General features: G+C 40.9%; 1 protein-coding gene across 4 annotated transcripts in view; it reads left to right on the top strand.

The window, feature by feature from the left end:
- Positions 1-24,154, top strand: part of EXOC6B (exocyst complex component 6B) — a 643,271-nt gene that overhangs the window by 383,758 nt on the left and 235,359 nt on the right. For all 4 annotated transcript variants that reach the window (XM_044663035.1, XM_044663036.1, XM_044663033.1 and 1 more), the window contains one exon: positions 52-231. In XM_044663035.1, coding sequence (XP_044518970.1) covers positions 52-231 — 180 coding nt within the window. The remainder of the gene's footprint in view (positions 1-51; positions 232-24,154) is intronic.

The following is a 24,154-nucleotide window of genomic DNA, read 5'->3' as shown; positions in this document are numbered from 1 at the left end:
GGCAGGGCCCCAAGCCTGGCACAGCTCTTCACAGTCTCTACCCTTTTGCAGGATGCCCGACATGCCGCAGAAGAAGAGATTTACACCAACCTGAACCAGAAGATTGACCAGTTTTTGCAGCTGGCTGACTATGACTGGATGGCCGGGGATTCAGGCAGCAGAGCCAGTGATTATCTGATAGATCTCATTGCCTTTCTTCGAAGCACCTTTGCAGTCTTCACACACCTTCCTGTAAGTCACTGTTGCCCCTGCTCCCTGCTCCCTTTGATTAAAAACCAGTCATTGATATATTTTGTTTTTATATCACCTTTATTTCTGAATATATCTCTCCTCTCCTTCCCTAAGCCCTGAGCCATCCCTTAAAACAGAATAAAAAAAAAACCGTGAAAAAAGCAATTCAGGGAAACCATCCATATTCTCTTTTTTATCAAAGTGCTTCCCATGGGAAGGCAGTTGAGTATTACTTTCAGTACCCTCTAGGTGGACCTACAAGTGGCACTATCATCCAGGAGAGTAGAGAGATGACCTCTCATTAGCAATCTGTTCTTTCCAGGTAAGTCTTCCTTGAGCTAGAGGTGGTCAGTAGAAATCACTCAGGTCTTTTATGAAAATCTCAGTTGCAGGGGCAGCTGGGTAGCTCAGTGGATTGAGAGCCAGGCCTAGAGATGATGAGAGGTCTTAGGTTCAAATGTGGCCTCAGACACTTAACCTCCATTGCCTAGCTCTTACCATTCTTCTGCCTTAGAACCAAGGTGGAAGATAAGGGTTTAAAAAAGAAAGAGAGGAAGAAGAAAGAAAGAAAGAGAAAGAAAGAGAAAGAAAGGAAAGAAGGAAAGAAGGAAGGAAGGAAGGAAGGAAGGAAGGAAGGAAGGAAGGAAGGAAGGAAGGAAGGAAGGAAGGAAGGAAGGAAGGAAGGAAGGAAGNGAAAGGAAAGAAGGAAAGAAGGAAAGAAGGAAAGAAGGAAGGAAGGAAGGAAGGAAGGAAGGAAGGAAGGAAGGAAGGAAGGAAGGAAGAAAGGAAATAAATCTCAGTTGCGACAGAAGGCAGACACATCATGAGCTTACACTCCCAGCTCATGTAGCCAAAGCCTCCAGTCTGCTAACTTCAGACATTCATTTAGCTGAAGATTTGGGGTCATTAACAATGGAGACAGGCTCAGCTCACATAAGGTGAAGCAACCATGTTGTCTCAGACACTGGATCTGAGGAATTGGACTGAGTTTTGCTCTTCAGTCAGAAAACCTAAGAGAGAACCATGGGGAGCCCAGAATGTGGCCCCTCTTTCTCCTCTGCTTGAATTTCTACTTTCTGCTTCCTCTGATTGAAGAGTCTGGCAAGATGTGTAAGCTGCCTTCCTGGCAAGCCTGAACTAGAGTTCTCCACTCTTTTTGCAGGGTAGCTAGGTGGCAAAGCACATAAACAACAACTACTCCCACCTCCATTACACCTTCATGTATTACATTATTGCTGACTCCTTTGCTTTCTGCTCTCCACTTTAGGGATGCTTCACTAGTCCAGTGGGGTCAAATTCAAATGGAAATAGAGACTAATCTATATAAATAAGGCCACTAATCCTTGTGGACCATGTATTGGCTTAGTTTTAAAATAGAATGTTAAAAAAATGATAAAAAGTTGATAATTTTATGCAAAAAATAGAATGTTACCTATATTTAATTATACTTTTATTTGTTTTGTTAGATATTCCCCAGTTACATTTTCATCTGATTTGAACCCCCTCTTAGGCAGTGCTGGGGAGTGTATGTGGCTTTTGGGCCACAGTTTGGCATGTCTGCACTAGAGTGCCTGGAGTAAAACCAAGTACATTACTCTTTCTTTAAACTCATGAAAAGTATTAGAGACCTGGCTTTGAATCCAGAATCTTCCATTTATTCCTCATGTGCATCTGGGTAGGTCACTTTCCCTGTCTAGCTGAAAGAAGGAGGGATTGGACTTGCAGACCTTCAAGGCCCCTCTGATTTGTGTGCTTCACCCTTTACTCTGAGATGTGCTTTATCCAGTTATCCTGAAACCTCCTACAGGCTTTGAGATGGTCAGTTTTCTCCTGAAGTAGCAGGCATTGGGCCCAAAGTCTTCAGCTTCTCCAGGATCCAGTGTTGTGTGATGATGGATCTGGGTGCTGTGTGAGTCTAGAATAGGAACCCCTCAGGGGAAATATCAACCTGAGCAATGGGCAGTATCTTACTTCATTTGATAACCTAAAGGACTCAACTGGGCCAGAGGCCTCCAGAACTTAGGGAAGTCAAGATAGTCCAACTCTTTCCAAGTCTGTCTTCATGTCCTCTGAAAATAGAGGAAAACCACTTGTCCACATCCTCTCAGTGTCAGAACTCTTAAGAAAGACTGTCTAAACTGTTATGGGGAGGGAGAGGGTTCATGGTATTGCTCTCACTGTTCTCCCAAGTCCCTTCCTTACATGACCAACTGCCTTTTGACCATCCCAAATTGGACATGTTGTAGGTATCACAAACTACCTATCAATACAAAATTCATCATTCCCTCTCCTCTACCAGACTGTTCTTTTATCAAACTCCCAATCACTACTGAGGAGAACATAATCTTTCTAGTCACTTGAACTCCCAATCTCAGGGCCATCCCCCACTCCTCTTCCAACATGTGGAATTTCTTGTCAGATCTCCTATCCTACAACCCACAGGCACACAGGCTCCTATCGCCCTTCACCTGGCCTTTCACAGTAGCCTTCACCTTGACCTGCTTGCTTTAAGAGTCTCTGTATTCCAGCCTATCCTCCACTCAGCTACCAAAGTGATTTCCCCAAAGCCCAGTTCTGAGCATGTCACTCCTTAGATTTAATACATTCCTGTGGCTCCCTATTACTTGCAGGGTCAAATATTTAATGCTCTGTTTGGCTTTAACACCCTTCACAACCTGGCCCCTTTCTGTCTCTGCAGCCTTTGCACATACTCACTTATTCCCTTCTGCTTATTCATTCCATTTTGCTTGTTCTCCAGCTTAGTCTCCAGCCTCTCTTGGAAAAAAAAGAGATGCCATTCTATCTCACATCAGTCTCCTACCTTTGAGGAAAGGGGAGAGGTTGCCATTCCATCAGGCCAGATCTCCCTCTTCTTCTAGTCTCCATTCCATCTAGCCAGGACTCTTCCTTTACAGGCAGGAGAGGAAAGGCCATCCATTAATCCTTTGGCCTGGTCTCCTGCCTTGGGAGAAAAAGAGTAATACTGTCAGCTCCATCTCTTAATTCTCTTTCCTAAACTGCCCAAGGACTTGAGAGGATTCCACTCTGAGGTCAAACTCTTTGGACATGAAAATCCATCCAAAATCATTCCTCCATGATTAACACCATCTCTCCCCCTGCTTATATCCCCCCCACCCAAATTCATTATTCCAGCCCCATTCCCTGCCTCTCCTAGGATCCTCTCCTTTACTTCCATTCCCTCAATCTGCTCCCACCCTCACTACTTCTGTCCTCTTTGGAATACCTCCTCCATAGGTCAAATGTGCTTTCATCTTAAGTCTTTTCCTTTCTCACTTCTTCCATCTTCTGGTTCTCCCTGAGACCTGTCCCTTCTCATAGCACAACCTCCTTGATCTCTCTTTCCAGCACTGGCTATGCTTTTATTCACTCTTCCTTTGTTACTCATCAAGGTGAGGGAGTTGGGATACTCCTTGCTTCCCATTGCCTCTTCCTGGTTCTCCTCTCTACCATAATTATTCAGTTATCTTCCCTCTTTTGAGGTTAATTCGGTCCTACCATCTCAATCAATCAAAGCTACTGCTCAATCAAATCCTTGGTAGCTGTTGTCTCAAGACATTCCCTTCTTTCCTCCAAGAGTTTGGTTCCTGACTCACAAACATTCCAATCTTCTCAACCCCTACACTCATATCAGAGACTTCAGTGTATATATGACTACTCCTTCCAATTTGACTAACAAGATATAGGACTAAACATTTTCTCTGTCCTGGTCTTTGAGACCTCTCAAAAATGGAAATTATGCTCCAGAGATAAATCAGTGTCATCTGTCTCCATTTATAGTCTAGGACACAAAAGAATCCAAACAAGGTAAAAACTGGTTGAACCAACAACTGGGAAGGCTGTATGACTAGCATCAGAGGCTAATCTCTAGCCGGTAAATCCTCCTTTCTTCTCTTCCCCCATAAGCTCTAGGTAGCTGCTTTACAAAAGCCAACCCAAGCAGCTTGTAAGAGAACTTATCTTTGTACCCTCCCCTCCCACTGCTTTTTGTCCAGTTGCTGTTTGGATCTGAAAGACAAAAGAGATGATTTCCATGACATGAAATTGAAAAGCTTTTGACTGCTCCTCCCCACCTCCACTTTGCTCTAGTATAAGAAAAGAATCTAATAAATGGGGAAAATAGCATTTTCTTTAAATATTCAGATGAGTCTGATCTCCAAGATTATATGTGGAACTAACAAATATGTAAGACCCAAAGCCTGCTGATTAAGGGCCAAAGCATTTGTTCAGATGATTCTCAAAAAATGAATTGAAATCTATTGACAACCATATCAAAGTCTGATCTAAATTACTAAAAACAGCTCTGAGCTCCACAAATTGTCAGCAATAATAGTAATAGATGGAAACATTCAAAACTGGAGGGATTGCGGAAAGGTGGGAGTATTGTAGCCCTCTCTCACACAGTGGATTCCCACTCCCTGAAAGTTTCCCTTTGAAGACTTGTGTTGGGATACAATAAAGTGGTCCTATGGGATGTCTTCCAACTTGGAGGTAATGTGATTCCAGGAAAGAAAATGAAAAGAAATCTTCAAACACAGTGTGCCTGTCCTTCAATATTAACAGTTGTTAAATTAATTGGAACGCTTTTGGAAAAAGAGATTTGAATGGTAGAAAATGGATGTCTGGGGGCAATTGGGATGTAATCGACCAAGAGTCATGTCTTATTTTTGTACAAGGAGATGCCCAGCTTCTCATTAGTCTCAGAAAAGCCCTGTCCGGTCAGTGGTCAGAGATCCCACAGGTCATAGATGATATTGCATTCTGTGAGGCCATCACCAGTTGTAAATTCTTGAAAGTAAGATGGACAGATGGAAGGAGAGACACATGACTTCCAAAATCATTCTCCCCTTGCATTTTTGTCGATCAGATCAGTCATTGGCTTTAGTTATCCAGAAAATGCTGGGTAGTTGGATAAAAGGTAGTAAGAATGTCTACATCAAGGTTAAGTTTAAAAAATGTTTATCTTACATCCTTTGAGTTGCCAGCACAGAGAAGATAATTGCCCATGAATTTTTTCAGGCTCCCATTGTGTAATTTACAATTGCATGCACAATTACCCATTTCGCATGCTCAACTTCAGGGCCTGTTTTTGAAAATGTATCCCTGTATATCCTGATAATTATCTTTAAAAAAATATTTGAAAGAGAAGAAATGCTATCTCAAGTATGAAACCAGGAGTCAAGAGTCCTGGGTTTTTTTTCCCAGCTTTCTTGTTCACTTGGGTGATGGGGCAAGTCACTTACCGTTAACCCTGTCTTTTTGCGTCAATTCTGAACACAACTGAGCTGGGCCAGGTCACCTAACCCTACCTATTTGCCCCAGCTTCTTCACATAGTGGCTGACCATGACCTCCCATGCCTTGTCATTGTTGTCAGTCCTTCAGATGATCACAGTTAGTTGCACATAAATCATCAGGGCTGAATGCTAACAACTATCAAAGTTCTTAGTTTACACTGGAATTTATTGTACTTCAGCTGAAGCATAATAGATTTTGGCCCAGTCTCTTATTTTAACTCTTTAACTGAATTGTCTTTCCACCTCAAATAGTTTTCTTGTAAATAAGATATTGTATACTGGTTTCTAATCTGTTTTGCTATCTGCTTCCGTTTCATGGGTGAGTTCATCCCTTTCATATCCACAGTTATGATTACTGTGTATTTCCCTCTCTTCTATTTTCTTCTGTTTATACTTCTTCCTCTCTTTTTTTACCTTATCCCTCCACAAAGTCTGTTTTGCTTGTCACTTTTTCCCTCAGTCTTCCCTCCCTTTTATCACCACCCTTCCCTTTCTCTAAGTCCCTTCCCCTCTCACTTCCTTTTGAGTAAGAGAGATTCCTTTACCCAACTGTGTTTATATGTATGCATTTTTTCCTTTCCTCTTTAAACTACCTTAATACAAAGTGAGGTTCAAGTATTCTCCCCATTTTCCCCTCCACTAAAAAAGTGTTCTCTGCGTGCTTCTTTAAGGTGAGATAATTTTCCACATTCTTCTCTCTAAACTCATATCCCAGTGTATCCCTTTCCTACTCTGTCCATTTATTTTTGAGATCATCCCCAAATTAATCAACTCATACTTTTACCCTCTGAATATGTAGACTTCTAACTTCCCTAATAATATCAAAGTTCTTAGGAGTTATATGTATCCTCTTTCCATATAAGAATGTAAACAGTCTAACCTTATTAAGTCCCTTATGATTTCTCTTTCATGTCTAATATTTTTTATGCTTCTCTTAAGTCTTGGATTTGGATGTCAAATTTTTTATTTAGTTCCAGGCTTTTCATTAACAATGCTTGAAAGTCCTCTATTTCATTAAATATCTGTTTTTCCTCTGAAAGAATATACTCAGTTTTTTAAAGTATGTTATTCCTGATTGTAATCCTAGTTCTTTTGCCTCCTAGAATATCATTCCAAGCCCTCCACTCCTTTAATATGATAGCTTCTAAATCTTATGTGATTTTGACCATGACTCTGTGTTATTTAAATGGTTTCTTTCTGGCTGCTTGAAGTATTTTCTACCTGACCCGGGAACTCTGGAATTTGGCTATAATATTCCTGGGAATTTTCATTGTGGGATCTCTTTCAGGAGGTGATTGGTGGATTTTTTTTAGTTTCTATTTTGCCTTCTAGTTCTAAGATATCAGGGCAATTTTCCTTGATAATTTATTGAAATATAATGTGTAGGCTCTTTTTTTTTATTATGGCTTTCAGGTAGTATGACTCCTTGATAGATTTTCTAGGTTATTTGCTTTTCCAAATGAGATATTTCACATTTGCTTCTATTTTTTCAACACATTTTGTTGTTTCTTAATGTGTCATGGAATCATTAGCTTTCACTTGCCCAATTCTAATTTTATAGAAATAAGATATTTCACATTTGCTTCTATTTTTTCATTCTCTTAACACATTTTATTGTTTCTTAATGTCTCATAGAATCATTAGCTTCCACTTGCCCAATTTTAATTTTATAGAAATTGTTTTCTTTAGTGAATTTTTGTGCCTCTCTTTCCATTTGGCCAATTTTGCTTTTAAGGTGTTATTTTCTTCAGTGTTTTTTTGCCTCTTTTATCAGGATATTAATTCTCTTTTCACAGGTTATTTTTGTTTGTTTGTTTATTTTTTGTATTCCTCTCATTTCTTTACCTGAGCTACCTAGGTGCTTCTTCTTGTAATCTTTTTCTGACCAGTCATCCAATCCTCTTAGCAGCTCTGGTTTGTGAGAGCTCTTGGAATTGTTGCTTCTATTGTTGCTCTTATAGTAGCAGCCTCTAAGACCCACAGCTTTCTAGTGACACAGATCTCTCCTTCCAACTTCTTGAGTTGTTTTGGGATAGAAAAATGCCTCAATACCACCTTCTGTGGACTTTGCTTCTTTAAATTTCAATTTGATGCATTGTTTTAAAATTGTTGGTAGGGTAATGTTGAGAACATCTGTCTGGAACACTCCCTCTTTGCCATCTTAGCTCAACCTCTACAATGGAATTTATAGTAACAGATACCAAAAGAAGAAAGTAGAGCTTTTTTTTTTTTTTTTTTTTTTTAACCTTAAACTATATAGTGATCTCTGTTGTAGGTATAGATCAGTGGTTCTCAAACTTTTTTGGCCTACTGCCTCCTTTCCAGAAAAAAATATTACTTAGAACCCTGGAAATTAATTTTTTTAAATTTTAATACCAATTAATAGGAAAGAAATGTACCTGTGGCCATCACCGCCTTCCTGGATCGCTGCAGCACCCACCAGCTGGTGGTGGCGCCCACTTTGGGAATCACTGGTATAGATTAAAATTAAATTTGAGCTATAACCCATCTACAAGTCAACATTTGTCTTTTTGAGCTGCCACCCGTTCAGGGAAAACATTTGTGAGATTAGGACCAACAAGGATATTTTCCTTCTTGTTCTGTCCTGGCCTTTCTTCTTACTTCATTCCTTCTTTTTCCATACTTGAAAAGGGTAGAATTTTAGAAAAGTTAAAAAACTGAATATTAACATCAAAATGTGACAGCAGGATATAGTGAAAATGCTTTGACTTTGGAGTCAGAGTTCTAATTTAGAGTTCTGTCTTTTATTAGCAGCTAACTATGGGAACAAGGCAGGTAACTTAGCAATGAAGTCAACTGTTTGCCAAAATCCTGTGTTCCATGAAATCTATCCCAGTCGGGCAGCTAGATGGTTCAGTGGATAGAGCACCAGACCTGGAGATTGGAGATCCTAGGTTGAAATCTGGCCTCAGATAGTTCCTTACTGTGTGACTATGAGTAAGTCACTTCACTCCAGTTGCTTACCCCTTGCCACACTTCTGCCGTGGAATCAATATTTATTATCTATCCCACAAGAGAAGTGAAGGGCTAGAAAGAAAAACTATCCCAACTATCCTAGCCCCTGTCCTCAGAGAGCTTAACTTTCCACTGAGGAAGGGCATCTTATACATGGAGAAATGTGAATACAAGAAAGGGAGAGATTGCCAGTGGTAAAGAGGAGATTCATACTCTGTACCAGTTTCTGCAGCTATCAAGGAGAACACCCTGTTTGGGTCCCCTCCTTGTTATAGTGGTTGACTGGGAAGCCAATTAGGAAGTGCTGAACTGATGTTAAGAGTATTTTCATCTCCTGAAGGATGTGTTGAAGTGAGGAAATAGTTTTTAAATCCCTCTGGCAATGTTAAGTCAGGGCCTGGGCAGTGTATGTGCTAGGTAATTCTCAAAAGATAGGAAGTGCCCAGGACTGAGGGAAATGAGAGAGTGGCAAGAGAAGCTTCCCTTACTGCTACATCAGTGATGATCCCATCAGCTGGCACAGTCCTTCCAGGCCACACAAATTGAGTCTTTGTCAAGGAGGGACCTTTAGGAGTTATTAGGGACCTCATGCTTAAAGGTGTAAGTGTTAAAATTAATGATTTGGCTAAATGTATGAAAATTATAAATCTTTTATTTACAAAAGAGGTGGAAAGAGTAAAAGTAGAGAAATACAAAAGGATAGAGAAGGCATTAACCTATCTAACTAAATATTGTTCCAGTGCTTCAACCAGAATTAAATATTGTTCCAGTGCTTCAACTGGAATTAAACTTTCTCCAGAAGACAGGAAGGGAAAGCCAGTTATCCACTCACCCAAGTTCCCTCTAAGAGGCAGATCAAGACAATGACTTGAGCTCAAAGTGACTCCTAGAGCCTACTTTCTTCCTTGAGCCAACCTTCTTCTTGAAGCCCACTTCCTTTTTGGAGTCAACTCTCTTCTTGAAGTACTCTCTTAGCCTCAGAAATCAGGGCCTTTTATAGTGGCTTCTTGTCTCCTCCTCTCTTCACAAGGGCCAATCACAGCTTCCAAATAGTCTAGCACTGCCCAGGGGGCAGTGTTTGTGGGAACCAGTTCACACCTTCTGGAGGGGCATTGAAAGGGTTCACAGTTTCTGAGGGTGTGAAGTCTTTTCTGACTGAGTTAGAAAAAAGGATGGAGCTCTCCAAGTATCTTGCTGGCTTCTCACCTAGCACTAAGTAGGATGTGAATTCACTAAGTGGTTTGCTAGCTCCTCCACCTAGTTGAAGCTTATACTTAAGTTATTGTTAACCAAAGTGTTAGCTCCCACTAAGCAAAGAGAATAAAGGATTCCTTTTCACAAGTGTGAACTCTTTTACAATCCCCCCTGTGGTTCTTTGTGGGGAGACTAGTCACCCCAATGAATCATTTTATGTAATCAGAAACTACAATAGTTAGAGATAAGAGGGAAATGAAAGAGAGAAAGAGAGAGAGAGAGAGAGCGCAAGCAAACCAATGTTTGCTACGCACATTTTGACAATAAGCTAATTAGGGGGCAATCCCCTTTTACATGCAAGTTTATATTCAAAATGCTTGTGTTCAACCCCCCCAGTTCAATCAGTTATACTCCAAAGTTTGTGCTAGATCTTCTGATGCTATGGAGGTTTTCTTCAGACATCTTCATGGTGCCTTCTTCAAACAATTCATCTTCTAGATTCAAAGAGTTATCAAGCTCCTTTCCCTGAAATGTTTCTTTCTTAAAAGATTTTTTTATTCTTATAACAATTATACAATACCCCCAGAGGAGGGTGTTGTAACCAAACTCCTTGAGTTTGCTCCCTCATTTGGCATAAGATTGTAACAGCTCTAAAAGCCATGTCATTTATATATCCCATTTTAATGTGGAGGCGAGATATTTAGGGGTACCATGAAGCACCTGCCCACATCCCAGCTTCCATTCCCTTGCCTTGGCTAGGTGATCATTGAACTTTCTGGTAGGCCAGCCCAGACCCCTTCTTCTTTCTCCTCCCACACACAGTCCCTTCTGCCAACCATTTCTCTGTCCTCCTGGAAAGCTAATATTTCAGGGTATTCAGGTATTAAATGCTTTAACTGCCCCTGTGCGATAACAAGATTTATGTCTCTCAAGTATGCTACATTGAAATCAACAAATTTTTTGCCTTTTTTTAAACCTTTATCTTCCATCTTGGAATCAATACTATGTATTGGTTCCAAGGAAGAAGAGTGGTAAGGGCTAGGCAATGGGGGTCAAGTGACTTGCCCAGGGTCACACAGCTGGGAAGTGTCTGAGGCCGGATTTGAACCTAGGACCTCCTGTTTCTAGGCCTAGCTCTGAATCCACTGAGCAGCCTAGCTGCCCCCAAATTTTCTGCATATTATTGTGGGGTTTGGGCTGAAGGTTCAGTTAATGATTGGGAATCCCATAGGGAGTTTGCGCTTCTTTGGGGGAAATTATTTAGTATTTCTTTTTTTCTTCTTCTTTTTTTAAAAAACTTGATAAAATAGCAATGAAGAAGTCTTAGTAGCAATTCAGTCTGTTGTGGTCCAGTTAGAAACATCTGTGTTTATTTAAAGGATACAAACCCATGTACTCAACTTCTTCCTTAGTTATTAATTAAGGTCTTGGGCTTATTAAAGTGGAACACTGAAGGCTTTTTTTTTTCTTATCTCAGTTTTTAATAGTGAAGCTTGGAGATGAGAGGGGAAATTGAAGGGTGAGAGCACTTTGTGGCTCCCCATCAGCCTAGAGGGGCCCTGAGCACTGTTGGACTCTTCTCTTAAGGCCTCCTGCTCAGGTTCTGCCTCCTTTATGATCTTTCTGGTAACACCAGCTTTTGGTAATCACTTCTCTTCAATGAACTCCTCCTGCTTGTGGTATCTCTGCAGCTGATTTGGGGTTATCTTTACTTTAGTACCACATTGGGACCCAATTTAGCAATCACCAAGGAGTTATTTGGTACCTTCTATGGCCTGAGCAATGGACTACACTCATAGGATTTAAGAAGAAGAAAGCAAACAGTCTCTACTTGCAAGTATCTTACCTTCTAAATCTCCAGAACTCCAGTGACTTTTCTCTGAGATGATCTCCAGTTTGCTCAGTTCATAGCCTATATATACAGTTGTTGGTGTGACACCTCCTCCATTAGACTGTGGGGTCCTTGAAGATGGGGCCTTGGTTCCCTTTATGAGTCTTTGCTGTGTCCTGGGGCAGTTAATAGAATAATGACAAGCACCATGTTCTCTACAAATAGGAACATTAGGAGGGCATCTCACCTATCTGGAGTACTGGCTGGTTGTTAGTGTTCAACATCATTAATAAGTTTATACCCTTCTTCCTTGTGTTACACTGGGTTGTTGAATGTGATTGTCTCCATGGTCAGCCACTCGGTCAGTATTTATAATGGTAAGTTCTAGGGGTACAAAGAAAGACACAAGACGGGTCTAATGCCCAAGGAATTCCCAGGCTAGTAGGGGAGACACCATGCAAACAGCTATGCACTACAAGATATGTATGGGACACTGGAAGTAATCCACAGAGGAAAAAAAATGAAGAAAAGTCTTCCTGTGTAGTTGGGATATTCGTTGAAACTTGAAGGAAGTCAGGGGAGCCATGGGGGGATATGAGGAGGGAGGGAGGTCCAGGCCTGGGGAACAGCCAATGAAATGTCTGGAGTTTCCAGGTGAAATGCCTTGTTTGTGGAACAGTCAGGAGGCCTAGAAGAAGATATGTTAGGGAATAAGGCTTAAGAAGCCTGGAAAGGCAAAAAGAGACCAGATTATAGGGCTTTGAATGCTAAACAGAGTTGTTTATTTTTGATCCTGGAGTAGAGGATGACATGATCATCAGATACACTCTTTGGGAAAATCACTTTAGGGGCTGAATGGAGGATGGATTGGAGTAGGGAGAGACAGAAAGCAGGCAGACACCTCCTCCCAACCCCCCACCCAGCTGGCTATTACAATAATAGAGGTGTGAGATGATGAGGGTCTGTACCAAAGTGTTATCAGCATCAGAGGAGAGAAGGGAACATATTTGAAAGAGGTTACAAAGGCAAAATCAGTGGCAATTGGCAGTAGCTTGTATAGGGAGGGGGGAGTAGTCCAGGGTGGACTCCTAAGCTTTGAACCTGGGAGACTGGGAGGACAATAGTGTCCTCCATAGGAAAAGAGCAATAGTAATAGAGTGGGGAGGTATTAGGGCAACGATAATGAGTTCACTTTTGGACACATTGAGTTTGAGATATCTAAAATAGCCAGTTGGAGATTGTAGGTTAGGGCCAGACGAATAGTTTTGAGAATCATCAGTATAGAGATGATAATTGAAGTAATGGAAGCTGGAGAGATCATTAACTGAAGTAGTATAGAGGGGAAACAAGTAGAGGGCCTAGGATAGAGCACTGTGGAACATTCGTGATTAGTGGGCGAGAACAGGACAAAGATTTAGCAAAAGAGACTGAGAAGGAACAGTGAATTAGGGAAGAAAGAAGAAAAAGAAGAAATAATCCAAGAGAAGAGAATGATCAGTAATGTCAAAGGAAGCAGAGAAATTCAGGAAGACTGGGGATTAAGAAAAGACAACTGGATTTGGTGGTTAGAAGATCATTTGATATTTTTGGAGAGAGCAGTTCCATTGAATAATGAGATCAGAAACTAGATTTTAGAGATTTAAGAAGAAAGAGAGAAAGAAGGAGGACATGGACGCACCTGTTATAGCCTTCTCAAGAAGTGTAGCCTCGAAAGGCAAAAGAGATATGAGATGGTAGTTAGCAGCGGTTAGAAAGCTCGAGTGAGGCATGTTTGTAGGCAGTAAAGAAGCAGTGAGGGGGGCAGAGATCAACAATCCAAGGGGCAACCTGCTAGAGGTCGTCTAGAATGGAAGCACTTGTGCAGGTAAGATGTACTAGCCTTGGCAAAGAGTAGAACCACCTTTCGGCATAACATGAGCTAAAGGAGAGAGTGGCCGAAGGAACCTGTGTGATAGGAGAGGAAGAGGCGAGAAGAGAGAAGAGCTCATGGGGACTGACCTCAATTAGTTCAGAAAAAATTGAAGCCAGGGTCTCAGCTGAGAGTGGGAGGAGAGAAGCCTTGGCATGTTTCAGGACAGATGAAAATGTTGTAAAGGGTGGAATAGGCTCTTCGTTAGAGAGTATAGGAGGATTGCCTGGCAACAGCGATGGCCCACCTGGCCGCGCGCAGCATACATTTCTAGGGGCCTCTGCCACAGTGGGGTGTGATTTTCTCCACCTTCCTGCAGCAGCAGGTATCTGGACACAAAGGTGGCCAATGGAAAGAGTGACTCACCATCTGCCTGGGATCTGCCATTAATGTCTTTCAAGGAATCTTGTATTACTTTTTACATATGCATCATAGATACCGTATTGGAAAACAGCCTTTAAATGGGTGTTTAGCTTTACTAGATCAAAGGCAATCAATAAGTCAGTAAGCACAATGGTCTTGACGAGGGCCTACTGTAGATCATCAAGTACAAAAGCCTCCCTTCTCAAATTTTCATCAAGGATGCTCCTAATGCATGTATAGATTATTCTCCTAAAATGTTTCCAGACCCAGGAAAGTAGACATTTGGCATAGTAGTTGCTTTTATTTTCTTGATTACCTTTTTGAGGGTAAAAGCCATATATGAAGTTGTTTTTCTCCCCTCAAACTTTCCCCTCCCCCACCCTCTTTTAGAAACCTCTGAAATCAAATCACTTTTGTAGTCTTCAGGACAGACCTTTTCTGAGTATTGGTCTAGGCCTTTTATGCACATAGTAGGTAGAAGAAATAATTATGAGTGATTGATTGTTCTTCTCTGTATTTCTTTTTTTTTAATTAAAGTTTATTTAATTAATTTATTTAGAATATTTTTCCATGGTTACATGATTCATGTTCTTCCCTCCTCATCCTCCCATTCCCCTCCCATAGTCAACGAGCAATTCCACTGTGTCATTGATCAAGACCTATTTCCATATTATTAATGTTTGGCAATAGAGTGATTGTTTTAGAGTCTACATCTCTAATCACATCCCCATCAAACCTTTTGATCAAGCAGTTGTCTTTCTGCATTTCTTCTGCATTTCTGCCCCCACGGTTCTTTCTCTGGATCTGGATAGTGTTCTATCTCATAAGTCCCTCAGACTCATAAGTCCCTCAGAAATGTCCTGGGTCATTGCATTGCTGCTAGTACAGAAGTCCATTACATTTGATTTTACCACAGTGTATCCGTCTCTGTGTACAATGTTCTTCTGACTCTGCTCCTTTCACTCTGCATCAATTCCTGGAGGTCTTTCCAGTTCACATGGAATTCCTCCAATTTATTATTCCTTTTAGCATAATAGTATTCTATCACCAATATATACCACAGTTTGTTCAGCCATTCCCCAATTGAAGGACATACCCTCCTTTTCCAGTTTTTTGCTACCACAAAGAGCATGGCTATGAATATTTTTGTACACATATTTTACCCTATTATCTCTTTAGGCTACAATCCTAGCAGTGGTATGGCTGGATCAAAGGGCAGGCAGTCTTTTAAAGCCCTTTGGGCATAGTTCCAAATTGTCATTCAGAATGGTTGGATCAATTCACAACTCCACCAGCAATGCATTAGTGTCCCAATTTTGCCACATCCCCTCTAACATTTATTACTTTCCTTTACTGTCATGTTAGCCAATCTGCTAGATTTTTTTGATTTGCATTTCTCTAATTATGAGATTTAGAGCACTTTTTCATGTGCTTATTGATGGTTCTGATTTCTTTATCTGAAAACTCCTATTCATGTCCCTTGACCATTTTGTATTTTATTTTTTTGCCATTTTCCTTGCTATATATTATATCATATTATATATTATATTGCTATATTGATATTGGAGAAAAATGTGGTGGCTCCACTGTCATTATTAAAAAGCATTTGGTATAAAAATCTAAAGACATTTTACTTTTCTTTGTTAATAGTCCTTCCATTTTCATCTTTAAATGTCCTTTGAATAACTTTTTTTTTAGGCTTCCTTTTTTAGGGGAGAGAGGAGAAAAAGTAAGCTTTTTTAAAGCTTAAATTTTCCCTCTTCTGTTTGTCATTTTTTTGGACAAATTCATAATTATCCATCCTCTTCTTCTATAAGAGGGTGCAAATGAATTTATGATTTAACCATTGTTTCTCTAGGCTGCCATCTCTCTACACTTGATAGGCAAACAGGTGGTTGCTGCCTAATCTAGTTTTAGGCTTTTTTGATCTCCTTGTTGGATGAAGATATGCAATAGTATATGTCAATATCTGTTCTTTTATCCAGTTCCCATTTTTAGCATCAACAGCTTGTTTGATCAAGAAATTGGAGTTCTGGGGGCAGCTGGGTAGCTCAGTGGATTGAGAGCCAGGCCTAAAGATGGGAGGTCCTAGGTTCAAATCTGGCCTCAGACACTTCCCAGCTGTGTGACCCTGGGCAAGTCACTTGACCCCCATTGCCTATCCTTACCACTCTTCTGCCTTGGAGCCAATAAACAGTATTGACTCTAAGACAGAAGGTAAGGGTTCAAAAAAAAAAAAAAAGAAATTGGAGTTCTTTCAAATATTTGTCTGCTATTTCTCCTCATTTTTCTTCTAGGTTAGTAATGATTTTGATTTTTGTTATAATAAGTGATTGATCTGATTATACACAGAAGACTGATTCAGAAAGGATTCATATTCATAATGATTTGCTTCTTCTATTTAATTCTAATCAGCTTCCTTTTTTGAGATGCTATTTGACCCTTTCCATTTCCACTGCTTTCTGACTCTATTGAAGAAAGTATTCATAACATCAGTATGAGGTGTCCGAATATTTTACAAATCTTGAAATTTCCTCATGTACTCCTTATGTCTTCCAGCAGTTTTTTGGCCTCCTAACTTATTGTCCTTATTTGCATCAAAGACATCAAACATTAAAATATATTGATTTTTATTAGGAATGGTTTGTTGGATTTTTTTATCAGCTTTCTCTGCAAATAATGTTATTACATCAGTTGCAATAGTTTTCACTGTGGTCTTTTTCCAAATTCTTACCATAAGCACTGCAATTCAGGATAAGCAAATATTTCCATGAAATATCTCTCTTTTTTTCCTTTGGATAAATGGTAAAACCAATTCTGCTCATTTTTTTCTTTGCATTTCCAAGAAGGATTCATATACCACCTTTGCACTTGGTTCTCCTTTTATCTTCTAATTTTTTTTCATAGCCAAAATGTAAATGCAAGATTCAATTCCTCTATCTTTTGGGCACTGGACAAGAATCTCACCTATAGAGCCCGAAGAGGTAAGAAAATGATTGTAGATGTGATTCTTGCCCTCTGTGCTCCTTTTTTTTCTGCCCCTACGACTCTCAGTATTGTAGGTTCTAGGGCCATTTTGTGCTTTTTTTGTTTTATGGGTCTTCTGAGCCAAAGAATTTGTTCTTAAGTGACCAGCCCTGCTAGCAATGGGCTTCTATGTTTAGTTTGGTTACTCCTTGGACAGAGAGAACCATCTGTGGCTGAGTCTTCCTTGCCTGAAACTTGTCTGGCAGAACAGAGGCTGCTCGGCTTCCTCTGTGCTGGTACAGCTTTAACAAGCCAGAATTCTGTCTGCGCCCCAAAGGCGCTCTGGGATAGTCCATGAGATTTATTCCTTTATTCCTCATGCAATGTTTGATGTGCACAGGTTTGTTCTTGGTGGTGAAACACGACACTCAGCATTGTGTGCTTGTGTGTGTGTGAGAGAGAGAGACAGAGAGAGACAGAGAGACAGAGAGAGAGAGAGAGACAGAGAGATAGAGAGATAAAGAGAGACAGAGATAAAGAGAGAGAGAGACAGAGATAAAGAGAGAGAGAGAGAGACAGAGAGAGAGAGAGATAAAGAGAGACAGAGATAAAGAGAGAGAGAGAGAGAGAGAGAGAGAGAGAGTGTGTGTGAGAGAGAGGGAGAGTGAGTGTGTGTGTGTGTGTGTGTGTGTGTGTGTGTGTGTGTGTGTTGGGGGTGGAAGGGCTGGGGGAGGTCTCCCTGGCCTTCTTTCTTCTCTGGTGGCTCTTCTTATTCAAACTCACTTGGCTTTAGCTGTTGCTTTTCACTTGTGGGGAGGGAAGGCCTGGGGGGTGGTGAAGGAAAGCTCTTTTCCCATGTTCCCAAGGAAGGAAACGTTTGCTGCTTGGGAAATTACAGCTGGGTCTTTATAAAGTACATTTTTACGTCTTTGACAAGATGGCAAATTTGGGCCTGTAAATTGGAGCCAGGATCCCCCAGCGTATCTCTTGCACATGTTGCAGGGTGAGGAGTTCACGGTTAAGTGAGTGGAGCTCTGGCGCACGCCCCTTCTCTACAGGACTTTCATGGTGGTTTATAGCCACAATTTTAAAACGGTCTAGTAAGTACCCCGAATGTCTCCAAACAAATAACACATTATTGGAAATCAGACAGAGCACACTCTTGCCCCGTGGGGCCCCTTCTCTGCAAGCTCGTCGCCTCTTGGCTTCCTTGCTCTTGACTAGACGATTGGGGATGTGGTGGTATGGGGTCCTGTTCCAGGGATGGATCCAACTAGATGCCCCCCAAAGCTTCCTCCTAGTCAGAGGCTCTTTGGTTTGCCCTGGGGCCTCTTTCTCCAAGTCTTTCGTGTCTTTTTTAAGGAGATGGAATCCCAGGGAGGGAGCCCTGTTGCCCAAAGCTCTATGTGAAGCAGGAATCACCAGTGCTACCTGCAGAAGAGATGATGTGACATGTTTTTAAAAGTTCTTTGTTAATGGGAATTGCTTGTTATCTTTGGTTCATGGCAGGTTCCCACAGACACACTGAGTTGTTGACTTTACTCTGCTCCAAGATGGATACTTTTGTCAACACCTAAAGTGTCTGTCAGACTAACAAAGCAAGGAAGTTTTGTGGGTGGGTGTTTTTTTCCCCCTTTTTTGCTGGACTGTTGTTTTTTGTTTTTATTTTAAATTTCCGTTAATCCCTGGGCAGTCTTGTTATCCCGATAACCTTTTCTGGAAGGTAATCTCAAGGTCAGGAGGTGACAGTGACCTGCAGAGGGGAAGCCGTCTTTCTGTGGGCACAGACTCCAGGCATACAGTCTCAAGAAGTTCTGCATGAGTTCTTTGAAAAGGGAGTCTTTTTTGTGCTGATTTTTTGCCAGATGGTACATACAGATTGCAGCTGGAGCTGGGTGGAATCTCCAGGTTCTTTGCTGGTACTGTTTGCTTGGTGCCCTGATGACCAAATTCACATTGCTGCTATTGCCAAACAGATGCAATGACCCTTGTCACTCCTACCTTCACAGAGAAGTCCTTGAAAAAAAGGTTGATTTTTCTTGATTACCTGCCCCATAGGAGAGGAAATCACTTCTTACATCATCGCTCCTTTAAATGCAGTGCCCCTTTTATTAAAAAAAAAAAAAAAAAAAAAGATTACAGAACCACAGTGGAAAGCTAATTAAACACAGTGCCCATCAGTAGACTGCCTTGTTTTTCTGCACTTCGGTTTCTGGCTATCCTTGTCAAGAACCTTTTCTCAGCAGAGAAGACTCGGTGTTCTAATCCTGTCCTCTGGGGAACGTGGAACCTTCCATGGTGATGCATCGTCTCCCTCCATGCCCAAAGGAGAATCTCCCTCTGTCACTATCCCAGGAGGCCCATTGGTACTGTTCCCTGCATGACCCAATATCCTGTCATCTCTAATTCTTTTTGTCTATGAACTCAGGAGAAAAGTGCATATTAAAATGGCCCAAGACAAGTGGTATCCTGAGATATGTTTGAGGAATCTGCATGGTGTACCTTTTTTTTTCTTTTTTTTTCCTTTTTTTTTACATGGTGTACCTTTGTCCCCAACTTGACTATGCTTTTTTCCATAAGAAAGAATCCACGATGTTGGCATTGTGGAATCTTTTTCTGTTCTTCCCTTACAGTTGTCTTTTTTCCCCCTCTGCCTTTGATTCACAATCCCTCTGTTGTCCTCCTTAGGGGAATGTAAGTGCCCATTCGACAATGTCGGTGAGTATGACCTGTGTGTTGTCTACATCCAGTGTGCCCTAGTTTACAATTCATATATTAGAGGATACTTTGAACCAGCCATGGCCTTTATTGAGAGGTGGGACAGGACCAGAGGAAAATATCAGAATGAAAGCTCAGGTGTTAAGGTCAGAGATAACATGTCTATGTTATCAAATAATGCCTTCTTATTAGTAGTTCAAAGAAAGTCCATTTAGGAGAATATTAGTATCCTGTAGCCCAAAAGAACATGCTTTTGTAGAAATACCCATTCCTTACCAGAATTATTTCTTGACTGCTTATCTTGGATGTTCAGGAAACACTGGCTATTCCCATTATGGAGGAGTAGGAAGAACCCTAGACTAGGGCTCAGTAGACTAAGGTTCTCCTCTCAGTCCTGTTATGGGTTTGAGCCTCAGTTTCTTCATCTAAGAAAATGAGGATAGATCTCCTCAATTTCCTACGTATCTTCCAGATTCCATAATTTAATATTACCAGATGGAAGAATAACATCAATTATCTTGGGTTGCTTGGAGATCAGTGGTGCTAAGAAATATGGAAGGCAGGCATAGTTTTTGTTTAGGGCCATTCTCTTTACTCAGCAGTACTCTATAGGGTCTATGCTATTGTCTACCATTGATTTTGGTCATCTTTCCAAGCAAGGAAGATGGACAGTACTTTTCCCTTGGGGCCATCAGCATTGTTCCAAAATGAGTAGCTATCCAGCATCCAAGAAGCATTTGCTAAGTACTTATTACTTGGTAGGCATTAAACTAGGCAGGGTACAAAGACAAAAACAATAGTCCTTCCTGTCATGGAGTTTATATTCTATTCAGGGAATCAACAAGGACATGAATAAAAGATCTTTCACTAGTGAAAGTAACTTTAGGATTCACTAATTTAACTCTGGTTCCATCCCAGCCACCTACAAACATAGCAGATCTGACTTTCTGCTTTCCCTAAGGAGAACCAGGGTTCAGCTCTTTTCTCAGGAAGGTGCCAGACACAATTTTCTTGGGGTCGCCAGCTTGCCAGAAGCCAGGAAAATTGCTTGGGACCCACTGTCTGGTTCAATGAATGCCTCTAATCGTGCCTCTTTGTGCTTATTACATATTCTTCATTTTAAAACTTCCTCATAGCATCCATCCTAGCTGCCTTGTGATCCACCTTCACTCATCGCCAGTCTGAGTTAACAAGTGAATTCTATTCCTGTGCCATTCCCATACCAGTTTTCCTTAGGGGATGTAGACATCAAGGAGATGGCGATTAGACCAAACATATATGTGTAACCCTCCACTCTGCTGAAACTTACCTTGGGGTCACCATCAGGAGACTTGCCATGCTTCCTTTCAGGGAGGACATTCTGCCTACATTCTCCTGGAGCCTGAGGACACACACATTATTGTAGTGTGATAGCTCTCAGTTCAAAAACTGAGAATGATTCTGAGAAAAGGACATGAATTAATTTCCAGAGGTGCAGCTCTTATTCTCCCAGGACCTTCCTTCTCCTTAGGAATGTGTCCCCCTCTCTATCAACAGGATAGGGGACCACTTTGGACTGTTACATTCTCCAGGCTTCAAGACTTTAGTCAGATACTTTGGGGCGGGGGAGCAAGGAATTGGCAGTTAAGTAATCAGAGTTGAAGTTCTGATGCTAACTTGTTTTGTGTAATCTAGGGAAATCCTGGTCCTTTCTGGGACTCTGCTTTCCTAGATGGAAAATGGAAGTAGTGGTTAAAGTGCTTTGTAATTATATTACTTTGGGTCCACATAAGAGCCAAGCACTAAGGCTGTCCCCATGCTTAACATGGAATTCCCGAGTCAGCTTATGAAGAGAAGTCACAGTTTCCTTTGTCCAAAACAGGAAAAGGCCCCAGAGAATAGTAGAAGGTAATTCTTTAGGATGGGACCTCACTAACCACGGTAGAAAATTTTGTTCATTAGTTATTAGCACTTATACAATTTTAATCTTCTAATTTTTTTTCTCTGTTCCTTAAAGAATGACTGACCCAATTGACTCTGTGGTTTTACTAATAGCTTCAGTTGTAAAATTTAGCTAGTTTTTTTAAAATTCTGTTTTATTTTATGTCTTTTCCCCCCACCCCCATTGAGAATTCAGTTAGTTTCTTAACCCTTCTCCCAACCCCTGAAGTCATAAACTTCAAAGACGTGTCATTGATGGTAAAACCCATGAGAAGAAAGCATCTTCCAGGTGTAATTGGTGACCATTATCCAAACCAGGTGGGGCTTATAAGCAGAAGAATGCTCGGCATATGCCACCTCTGGGATTTTCACCGCTGATTAGGAGGCTTTCTGTATTTCACTGTGGCATTTGGGAATTTTGTGAGAAACCCTTAGTAATGTGCTTATAACCAAGGGGAGTGATGTTTCGGTCCACGACTAGTACTGCGGCTTGGTTCGCGACTGTTTGCGCAGTCCCCAGAGTGCCCCAAGGTGGAGAGAGACCAGTCTACCCACAGCTTCCTACAAGGTTTAGCCCAGAGAAATTGTTCATTTTTATTTATACCCACGTGGGATGATGACAGACTTTGTTGTTGACTCGACTGTCAAATGGAGAAATAATCGTGCTTCACAGGACTGTCCTAAGACTCTAATGTAATGATGTATCTACAGTACTGTGCCAGCCTTAATTAATGAACTTAGAAAGTGGAGCTGCTTCTTAGTATTCATTCATCTCTCTTTCCTCTTGCTTTCTCTCTCATTTGTCCTGGAGCATTATGAATATATTTATGGAATGGACAGACCCTGCCAAGGGCTGTAAGGTAGAGAAGGCATTGGCTGGCATTTAACTTACCTTTAGGAAGTGCAGGCTGCCATGTTTCAATGTTTCCCCTGAAAGTGGAAGCCTCATCGACTGTATCAGGACCATACTTTGGGAATCATGTATTTGCTGGAATGTAGCCCCTCTCCATCCCAGAGACTTTGTGGCCTACCTACTTGTGTGACTCTAGGTGAGTCATTCCTCCTGCCTGTGCCTCTGTTTTCTCTTCTTTAAAAGAAGGGATTGGATTTAGAAGACTTGTCAGATCCCATCCAGTCCTAAATCTCTTTTCTTCTAGGTGGCACAATGCATGGTTTCAAATCTGGCTCCGTCCTTTACTACCTCTGTCTGCCTCAGTTTCCTCAACTATAAAATGAGAATCATAATCATACCCACTTCATAGGGTTATAAGAACAGATTAAAATATTTATAAAGCCCTTAGCACAGTGACTGGCATACAGTGAGTGCTTAATAAGAGTTCATTTCCTCCCTTCTGCCTTCCTTTCCTGAGAACAATTTGAGCTTATCTTCTAAGGAGCATGACCTGCACATTAGGGATTTGTCATCTCCTGTTTTTTGTAATGTTGTGATTTGTTCCTTTGCTCCCGAGTTCATGTTTGTTTTAGTGTAGGAGAAATTTGATTTAAAGGAGAAAAACAACCGTCTCTCCTGAAAACTTAATCACATCTCAATCCTGCCAAAGCTCCAATGGAAAAAAGATAAATGAGTTGTAAAAAAAACAGGAAAATGAGATGAGAAATACAAAATCCAAAGGTAAGGAATTCAAAAGAAATGCCCGGTTTCCAGCTCCAGTACAAAACTTCTAAAAGCTCTCTCTAATAAGAATTAAAGTCTGTTTTCCCTTTAGGCTTAAATATAAGTAAAACAATAGACTTGAAATTCTGTGCTTATCTCTTATTTCATCTCCTGGCATTGCTCAATCTCTAAGACTCCTTAACTTGTGAATGTGCAAAAGAATACTGGTTAACACCACCTCTCCTCCCAGAACCCTGCTCCAGAAGTAACTAACACAGCAGGAGATTGCCTTTGAAAAAGTAGGCAAAAACTTCCAGGACAATGAATCAGTCCATGTTCCAGCCACAGCCTCTCCTTTCCCAAGTTTCTAAGCCTTCGCCCTACTCAGAATTTGGCCCAAACTCACACTTGTTCTTGTTCAATGACAAGGTCAGAGACACACACTGAAAATCCGGTTGATTGGGCCAAATGACCCAGGGGAAAGATGAGAGACAGCATTGTAAGTAGTTGTAGTAGGAAAGTGGTTGAGCTAGGCTAATATTTAGATAGTGAGATTCTCCTGGGACCAAAAAAAGATAATTCTCTTTGAGTTACTTTGTGAATGATCACATAGATTCATACAACAAAACTTATGTCTCTGATACTACCCTGTGTGACCTTTAAAGGCAAGCGCTGTCCCCTTTTACATATGAGAACTTTTAGATCCCATTTCTGTCAGTCTCATTTTCCTAGAAGCAGCAAGTAGGTATGGAAGTTCTCAAAAGGCAATTAATTCCCTTGGTCAAAGCAGTACTTCTGCCATTATATATTTTCATTGCTAGCTGCTCCTTTGAGAAGCCACTATTTAATTTATCAAAAGCCAACAGTCTATTTACCAGTCATTGGAAAGTAAGCCATTTGGAGAAGACAGCAGCCTTTACATAGTACCTTTCATTCTATGGAGACCTCCATTTCCCTGGATTTTTCCAGTACTTAATTCTCATGAAAATATATTCTATTAAAACCATGTGATGAAATAGACTTCAGAAAGGTAATAAATGCAATCCGTTTTGACTTTAGAGTCAGAGGAAGTCTCCTCTAGTCCTACTATTAAAAGTATTGTCATCTCTTTATTAAA

This window comes from Gracilinanus agilis, chromosome 2 (assembly GCF_016433145.1).
Source record: "Gracilinanus agilis isolate LMUSP501 chromosome 2, AgileGrace, whole genome shotgun sequence".
Lineage (NCBI taxonomy): Eukaryota > Metazoa > Chordata > Mammalia > Didelphimorphia > Didelphidae > Gracilinanus > Gracilinanus agilis.
This window is presented reverse-complemented; position numbering and strand designations above follow the sequence as displayed.